The following is a 9,766-nucleotide window of genomic DNA, read 5'->3' as shown; positions in this document are numbered from 1 at the left end:
AAAAAAAAAAAAGAAATGTATATATCTACCACAATGTTTTACAAAAAGGGCAAACTACTAAATTCTCTGTTTGGCACTAATATTAAATGGAGCAGGTCATATTTTACATAAATACATTTTTAAAATAGATTGACGAATCCTATTTTAGGATGATTTAAATTTTGCATTGAAAATCTGCAATTAAACACATTTCCCCCCCAAAGTTCTCATTAACGTAATGCAAAAAAATAAATAATCAAATTCTCATTACTGTAATGCAGTAACAAAAATATATTTTACCAGACAACCATTTTTTTCCCATTTTATTAAAAATAGCATAAATTAAAAACAGCAAAGCAAATACTACAATAATGTATACTTACTATACATCTATTTTATTTAAATGATTTGAATAATTTTAAAATTATCACATCACGGTAATGAGAATGAGATTGTTTCTGCATTACGGTAATGACAATTTGAGGGTAAAATTGAATGAAAATGACATTACAACACCAAAATTGTGATAATTCTCATTTCTTAATTTTTTTTCGTCCTGATTTCTTTTTTGTTGGTTGGGGGGGGGGGGGGGGGGGGGTCTGAAATTCCTTGAGTTTTTGTGAATTCAATTGCTTATTTTTTTTACAAATTTAAACTTTTTGATTATTTGGAAAGCTGAAAATATGGCTTATTTAACATGTGAAACATTTGTGTCCTTCAATGTAACCTCAAAATATTGAGATCATTTGCTCCCTTCTCTTTAAAGACCTACTAATATCAAAATTAAAAACAGAATATTGGTTAAAATCTTAGTTTCTCTTCACGTTCGCTGCTTATTTTTTTATGATCGTTTGGAAGAAATCTTTAAAAAGACGGACGACGTGAATAAAACGACCACTGAAATGGATTGAATATTAATTAGCAAATAAAAATAATGTATACAGTGTACGGTCAAAAATACAATATCTTGGACAGAATAAACCAGTATGTGAACAAACTGTTACTTAAATTTAAAAACTTTCAATCTATTTGTCTTTTTCCATAAGCAATGACTTTCCAGAGTGACCAGAAAATTGCCGTCCCAAACACAGTGTTTGAAATGAAATGGGACACTGACGCTGTGCAAATTAGCTCGCCACAACAATACGCGACCAAAAACATCCATTTATCCTTCATATCGCGCGTTCGGAGCACATGCTACAGAATTCTCCACGTTAGTTGACTTCACTTGAAGCTGTCCGTCAAAGTCTTTGGGTTTTCTGGACAAGCTTCTTTTAATTTTTTTGCACAAATTAAAACACTTTTCCTGATGTTTTTACAGGCTACAATAAAACTTGTTAGTAGTTAAGACTGGAGAAAAATGTTTTCGTTATGTAAAGAATCGGTTGAAACGTCAACGCAAAGTCTTTACATCCCATTGGACGCTGTGCGGAGCTCAGAAAAAGATAACGTCCTCCTTGGCAGCTTCATCATTAACAGTGTACTGGGAGGTCTGGTTGTGGGTTTTGAGAGCGGCGGGCGCGAGGCTGGACTGGGCGTCTGTATAAGCGTCTGGAGGGATGAGGGAATCTGCAGGGTGAGCAAACCAGACAACAGGCCTGTCAGCTGGGCCTAATAACTGTTTACACAGCGGGATACGGCCCGTCCAGGCTGAGCCGGGAATGTCGGGTGCGGTTGTTTGCCTTACCTGAGTGTGAATGTTGTGGTTGGTGGGGGCTGATGGGCCGGCGTGCTTTGTGACCTCCATCTGAATCCCTCGCTGACAGCTTGATGGGCAGCATCTGCTTCATGTCAACAGAAGCTGTGAAAAAGTGAAGACAGATTTAGGAATCAGCAAATTCACTCCCAAAGAACATTGTTAGGTGGTCGCGAACTGACCCAAAAACATTATCTATGACAATGTTTGACAACAAAAGAGACAAACGACCTTCATGCCACAATGAACTGCTCTGTTTGGCACTAATCTTAAAATGGAAAGATTCTATTATTTTTAAAGAAAATAAAACCCTATTTTAGGCTTTACCTTAAACAATTGCCTTTGTTTTACCTTAAACAATTAAACATTTTCCCCCATTTCTCATTACCGTAATGGAAAAAATAACAAAACAAAGGTTAGGTTGGTTGCATATAATTATGCACAATATACTGTTATTACTATAAGTACAGGTAATATGTATAACAAGGAAACTGTGAAATAAAGTGTTACCAAAAACAATAAATAAAATAGAATTCTCATTCCTGTAATAAAATAACACAAATAACAATTTTTTTCCCTTTTTATAAAAAATAAATGTACATTTTTTGGAGAAAGCCTATTTGGATTATTTAAATTTTGCATTGAAAATTTGCAAACAAACACATTTCCCCCCCCAAAGTTCTCATTAACGTAATACAATAAAAATAATGAAAAATTAATAAAGTGAAATTCTCATTACTGTAATAAAAAACAAAAAACTAATTGCATTAATAAAACTACATTTTATTAAAAAGAGCATAAATTAAAAACATTTAAGTAGTTACAATTACATTTTATTTTATTTAAAAATTTAAAAATGTTTTTCTTTGCAACACGGTAATGAGAATGAGTCATGGTAATGACAATTTGGGAGTAAAATGTAATGAAAATGGCATCACAATGCAAAATTTGTTATGTTCCTCTCAAAGCTGCATCCGCTTCATGCCAACAGAAGCCGTTAAACAGTAAAGACGGATTTAGGAATCAGCAAATTGGCTCCGAAAGAACGTCATTAGTTGGTCTCGAACAGACCAGTGTGGTACTGACCCGAATTTTCGGTGTGGTGCGAACTCTTGCCCTTCCCGCTCTTCTCCTTGCCCTTGCTGAAGGCGGCGAGTTTGGTCGGTATCTGCTGCTGGACGCTGCCCTGCTTGTGCAGCTGGTTGGTGGTGCTGATGAGATGCATGGGAACCTCGGTCTTGGCCGGCAGTGTGTTGCAGGAGCTCTCTCGGCGTGAGGGGACTTTAGGACGCTCGGGGTAGTCGGCGGGGGACGCAGAGAGAGAGGACCGCAAGAGAGACTTTTGAGGAAGCGTCTGGTCCCCTGCTCCGCCGAACAGCAGCTCACCGTTGAAGCTGGAGGAAAAGGAAAGCTAAAACACAAAAGTGAAACGCAAACGTAAGCATAAGGGGTTGATTAACATCTTAATTCATCCGATGCATTAGTATGAGGACAAAACTATGGCAATTTTGCAAAGATAAAGAGAGCATGCACAAAAATGTTAGACCTCTTCAGTTACAATCATAGAGAATCGCGAAACGCTAGCAGGACTAACTTGTAGAAATTTGTACGTAATGTGACAATTTTTGCAAGAATGAGACCATAAATCGCTGAACTGAATGCAACTTTTTACACTAATGGATTTACAAACGATGGAGTTGAACGCAACAATATACACGATAGATTTACGACAAATGCAACAATATACGCAAGAATGGATTTATGAACGATTATATTGAACGCAACAAATTATAGAAGAATGTAATTACGAACAATTGAATTGAATGCAACAATTTACGCAAGAACAGATTCATGACTGATTGAATTGAATGTTACAATTTATACAAGAATGAATTTAGGAAAAGCTGATTTAAATGCAACAATTTATCCAAAAATGAATGTAACAAACAAATTCCATGAGAATGGGTTTGCTAACAACAGAATAAAATACGACAAATTATACACAAACATACTTAAGAGCAATTTATGTTGAAATAAGCATTTAAGCAATAATCGTTCAGTCCTTTCAGATCTTTGTAAATTGTACAGAAAGCCATTTTTTCATAATCTGTTGCACTGAATTCAGTAGGACAACAAAGTCGCTTCATGAATAACCAAGAATTGTACCAACTGCAGAACTTCAAACAATACAGCTGAAACTGTTGAGATAAATCACTTGTCTTCAACTATTCCTCACTTGTTAATTTAAATGAACGCATCTACTACATGAATAAAGTGTAAAGTAAATATTATGGACCAAAAAGTTTGTTGAGACTTTATTTAAACTCAGCTTCTGAAGAGCAATTTCCATGTTTAAGCACAGGAAATACCGAGCTAATGTGCAATGTAGGAAATCCAGTACGAAGAGTTTGGGATTTACAGGACAGAGCTAAATTTAAAACACATGCTGCTTTGCGTGCAGAACAAAGATGTTTGATGCACTGTCAACACAGGCATAAAATGTAACACAAATTGAAGACAGCTCCACATGAAAGGTCTAAGTTAAGCATGAGGTGAAGATTATTAATGCACACCAGACACTAACGGTTAGCGAGCGACTCTCTCCGAGTCCTTTTCATCCAAAGGACATAGTGTACAGGACGGATTGTCCACCTGGTGTAAACAAGACTTGCTCAAGGGCCCAACAGTGATTATGCAATTCCTGGGAAGTACCTAGAAGTAAACCTTAAAAATGTGTGCAAGGAGTTCAAATAATTAACCGTGACGTTATCAACACACTCGGAAAAGATTGAATAATCATGTCCCGTTCTACTTAAAGGCGCGGAGAAGATGGCCAATCTTCTTCACACCTTAAGATGTGATGGAAACTAGTGCCGCCCTCCTGAATCTGTTCATCATGCTTCAGAAAGTCACAATTCCACCCTCCAATTTCCATAATTTCACCCAAAAAGGGACAAAAATGCTGTTTAGGAGAACATCCAAACATTTTCCTCTGGAATTGTCAATCATCTAGAGGTTGGAAAAGCCTGACCTTCTCCAACTTGCCCAGGGCGACATCATCTTGAACCATGTTAGTTTTCCCAAACGCTGGGATTCCAACACAGATGCTCCATTGTTTCCAGTCCTTAAGGTGCCTTCAGTAAATATAAGGTTTCCAGAGCGTAAAAATGTGCAAGATTTTCGGCACAAAGACTTGACTGACATCACATAAACAATTAGGATTGGCTGCATTCCAGCGCTGGTATTAATGAAAGGGTGCTAGCAGGTAATTATACGTTGCGGTTTTCCCAACTCAAGACTTCCCTGGATACTTCAAGCAAATATTCATTTGGAGCAACTGTGCTGTGCAAGGGCTGGACGGAAGGTCTCGCTGCTGGAAACGTGGCTCTTAAATCATGGTGCTAAATACCTGTTTCTGAAGGGTTGTGTTGGGTGTTTTTACTTCACAAGACAAATCCTTGGAAACAGGAACGTGGAATTTAAATCTTACAAAGATTTGCCTCCTTTGAAAAGCTGGACGTCCAAATTGAGTGAATACACTACCGGTCAAATGTTTGAAAGAAGTCACCAACTCACCAAGTCTGCATTTATTTAATTAAAAATACAGTAAAAACTGTAATATTGTGAAATATTATTACAAATTAAAATAACTGGTTTGTATTGGAATATATTGTAAAATATAATTTATTCCTGTGATGGCAAAGCTGTATTTTCAGAATCATTACTCCAGTCTTCAGTGTCACATGATCCTTCAGAAATCGTTATAATATGATGATTTGCTGCTTAATGAACATTATAATTATCATTATTAACAATTTTGAAAACATTTGAGCTGCTTCATATTTTAGTAGAAACTGTGATACACTATAATTCAAAAGTTTGGGGTGAAAAGGATTATTTTTTTAAAGAAATAAATTAATACTTTTTTTCAGCAATAATGCATAATGCAAGTTCATCAAAAGTGACAGTGAAGACATTTATAATTTTACAAAAGATTTCTATTTCAAATAAATGCTGTTTATTTGAACTTTCAATTCAAGGAATCCTAAAAAAAATTATGATTTCCACAAAAATATTAAGCAGCAAAAATTTTTTTCAGAATTGATAATAATAATAATCATAATAAGGACCATTAATAAAAAATGAGTACCAATTGAGCAGCAAATCATCATATTATTTTGATTTCTAAAGGATCATGTGACACTAAAGACTGGAGTAATGATGCTGAAAATACAGCTTTGATCATAAGAATAAATTACATTTTAAAATATATTAGAATAGACAACAGCTTTTTTATATTGTAATAATGTTTCACAATATTACTGTTTTTACTGTATTTTAAATCAAATAAATGCAGCCTTGGTGAGCAGAAGAGACATTAAAAAAACATTAAAAATTCTTAATTGTTTCAAACTTTTGACCTGCACTGTATGAGCGAGCGAGAGAGAGATAAGACAGATAAGCACATGAAAGACCAAAATTCGACGTTATCTTAAGAGTTGAGCCCTGGTTTAACAAAAGGAAGTGACTAAGGCAGTAACAAAAGAACAGGTCTCATCCAGGTCAAACAAACCCCAATATATCCGACATGACAGCTGACACTGAGACGGATAATAAAACAATACAGCGGATAATAAAACTAGTCCCGGAAACGGTTGAAACTCAAAACAAAGACGAACGACACAATTAGGAAACCATAAAATCGTACAGAAATCGTAAAAAAACGACTAGCCAAAATTGTTTTGTCCATGTGCTTAATCTGATTCATTTGAATGTTTTTAGGTCATAACAAATTCAATGAACACTCACAAGCGCTCATATGAAACTAGAACATTCTAAATGAACCGAAAAGCACAAGCTTTGTCGTGATAAATCTCTACTATATGGCATGTGTTTAAACAAGGTCTGTAGCCTGGCACCATGGACAGACGGTTACTATGGACTCACTGCAGAACTAACCTGAGATAAGCCGAGATCACAGGGAATCTGACAAGGCCAGGCATGACCGGACGTGCCTGCGTGACCTCAAAAACATACAATGAGCTGCGGCAACTTACTGTCAGGGGGAAGCTTCTGACGACAGCCGACTTCCATAGTAAGGAAAAAAAATAAACTATGGAAGTCAATGGCTACCATCAACTGTCTGGTTACCAACATTCTTCAAAATGTCTTTTGTGTTCAACAGAGGAAAGACACTCATACAGGTTTGAAACAACAAAAGGGTGAGTACATGAAGACAGAATTTCCTTCATTTTTGGGTGAACTAACCCTTTAAGAAACCGCATACATGACAAAATAAAGGAAATAATACAGAGCTTCCTTAAGACCGACTAGTCATTTTGACAACTCGATGACTAGTTAATTATGAAATGTGCATTCTTCTCCACTAAAGCACTGATTCACGCTCATCTGTAACCCAGCAGTGCAAACACACGCCCGGCTGTGGTCGTTTGATTTCAGACCATAAACTTTAAATGCGCATTCCTCCTTAATGTTATAAAATGACTAACACTGATTGTAATTGATCGTGGCTGGGTTGCATTTCGTATGGTCACTGCCTATTAAAACCGCTAACGTCACAGCATTACGGCCCATTAGGAAAGGTTCCACAGCCACGTTCAAACGGAGGCTGAAAGACGCCTTGTCCAGCGATCATTTCTGAGGAATCTGTCAAAATGAAAGAAGCTAGTCATCAAGTATGCACACGCAACCGGACAAGACAGGCTGTGTCGCTCATATCAGTTTAACGTGACTGAAGGAAATCACGAAGAATTCCTGAGTTTGACCACAAACAGATGGAGTTAGTCAAACTGTTGAACAAAAATGCATGGGATGGTTTCAGTACTGAGACCTGGAAATCGCACAATATGTGGCTTTTGTTCTACGCTGTTTACAGAGGCTTTTCTGTGAGCCGGATGAGACTGTTCAAACAACGCTTGACCGAGTGTCTGCTTTTTTTTCCCAGAGAGCTTCTTGGGTAATCTAGCAGGCTCATCAGCAAACAGGTAGGGCAGGGTGGCAGGTCGATCAGCAAAGCCACTGCTATGAAACCACACAGTGCCACATTGTTCCCACGGATTGTCCTGTACAGAGAAGCTGAAAAGAGACCGTGGGAAAGGCAGATGCTCTCAGCTGGCACACCTACACCTTGTTTTTATAATAACGTGTGGCACTGAAAGAGAGCAGAGAGGTGACATCATGCTAATTTCATGTATAATGCCAGCTCTCATTTCCCTGAATAGCAGGGCGATGCATCAAATATTCATGACAGATTCGAGTTAGACTTCAACCTCAGTGTTGCTCAGTTTGATTTCTTGAGCAATCGTTTCATAAGGTATTGCTAAAAATATGAATATAAATTAATATTAATTTATATTAGTGTGCATTGTTATATTGGTACATAAAAACATTTATTTAAAAAATATTTTACTGTATTTTTAACAACATTGGCCGTTTGTTTGAATTGATGGTGATCATTTCTGACTAAAAAAATAATTCAAGCCATTTATAGAAATAAATATTGAATATCATTGAAATACTTTAACTATAAAGATTTCTTTAGTTTAGCAGTTCAAACGTTTGTGGTCAGTAAGATTTATTTTAAAGAAATGAATACTTTTATCAAGCAAAAAAGCATTACATTAATCAAAAGTGAAGTAAAGAAATTTAAAATGTTACAAAATATTCCCATTTCTCCTTTTGAACTTTTTGTTCATCAAAGAAATCACGGTTTCCACATAAATATGAAGCAGCACAGCTGTTTTCACCACTGATATTGGTAATAAATGTTTCTTGAGCAGTAAATCAGCATATTGGAATGATTTCTGAAAGATCATGTGACACTGAAGACTGGAAATACAGCATTGCATCACAGGAATAAAATATATTTTAAAATATATTGCAATAGAAATCAGTTATTTTAAACTGTAATAATATTTCCGAATATTATTAATAAACCCGGGTTCAAATTTTCTGGAAACACGTAAAACAAAGATTTCAAAACAAATCAAAACTGTCCAAAATATTTGACCTTGATGCTAAACGTAAAAACAACTGTTTGGATGCTTAATTATTCATTCAAGGGTGAATTTTTTTGGAAAGTGCTAAGTTTTAGATATTTTGCGTGTAATCTTACTTTTTCGTGTCAACTCGTCGAACCGGTATGTTGATTAGGAAGTATTTAGAAACCTGTCTAAAGTAACTTCAGATTGTTAAGTAGTTTTAGATATTGTGGCCATCCAAGAGAACCAAGATTCTTGTGGAGACAGACAGTAAGTATGCAAACGACTTGAGTCAGGTGGCATCTCACCTGTGCAACTTCCTGTGAGTACAGAGCTGCAGTATTCGGCACTGTGTTGTGCTTCTTCAGCTTCCTCTGTTGCTCCAAACGTTCTCTCTCTTTCTCGACCGCACGTGTGGACTCTCTCAGCCTCTCCAGGTCTTGCTGGTACGTCTGTCTTTGCCTCTCCAGTTCTTGCCTGTCTTCGGCCAAACGCGCCTCCAGCCGGCGACACTCGTCCTCCTTCTCCTTCAGCCGCTGCTGGTCTGCCTCCGCCTGCCGCCGCTGCTTCTCCCGCTCCCGTTCCCAGCGCGCTTGCTCCAGCCGATGCTGGCTCTGCAGCCGCTGGAAGTTGGCGAGCTCCTCGCGGTGCTTCTCCAGGTTCCGCTGCTTCTCCTGCTCCAGGAGCACGTCGGTGCCGCGGTTCCGGCTTCCGGGACGGTCCCGCTCGGCGGTGAGGAAAGAGGCCCGCTGGAGCTCGATGTGGCTGTCCTGCTGAGAAACTATGGCCTGAGGGGGAAGGAGACAGAAAAGACTTGATGTTTGGATAGTTGTTGAGAGCTTCCTGGTAACTAAGGCTTAGTTAAGCAAGCGTGTTCTCTCAGCTGCCTGTCCTTGTATTTGCTCAAACATGATTTGTGCACTGTATTGGAAGGCGCTTTGGTAAGAAAGTGTCTGGTAAGAATGTAAATTCAATGCAATGAAAACAGAATGAAAGAAAGAAAGAAAACGAAAGAAAGAAGGCAATTAAAGGGACAACTGAATGAAAAAAAGATGAACCCCCCCAAAAAAAGAACAAATTAAAGCATGAA

At 37.5% G+C, this 9,766-nt stretch overlaps 1 protein-coding gene across 1 annotated transcript in view; it reads right to left on the bottom strand.

The window, feature by feature from the left end:
- Positions 1–9,766, bottom strand: part of arhgef18b (rho/rac guanine nucleotide exchange factor (GEF) 18b) — a gene marked incomplete at its 5' end in the record, with an annotated part of 10,041 nt that continues 275 nt past the window's right edge. Inside the window, 4 exons of the mRNA XM_079890355.1 lie at positions 1–1,548; positions 1,667–1,780; positions 2,762–3,086; positions 8,985–9,464. Of these exons, the coding sequence (XP_079746481.1) occupies positions 1,415–1,548; positions 1,667–1,780; positions 2,762–3,086; positions 8,985–9,464 (1,053 nt within the window). The 3' untranslated portion in view covers positions 1–1,414. The remainder of the gene's footprint in view (positions 1,549–1,666; positions 1,781–2,761; positions 3,087–8,984; positions 9,465–9,766) is intronic.

The sequence above is a fragment of the Squalius cephalus genome, assembly GCF_949319135.1.
Source record: "Squalius cephalus genome assembly, chromosome: 13".
NCBI lineage: Eukaryota > Metazoa > Chordata > Actinopteri > Cypriniformes > Leuciscidae > Squalius > Squalius cephalus.
The sequence above is the reverse complement of the archived record's forward strand: the minus strand, read 5'-3'. Positions and strand labels throughout refer to the sequence as shown.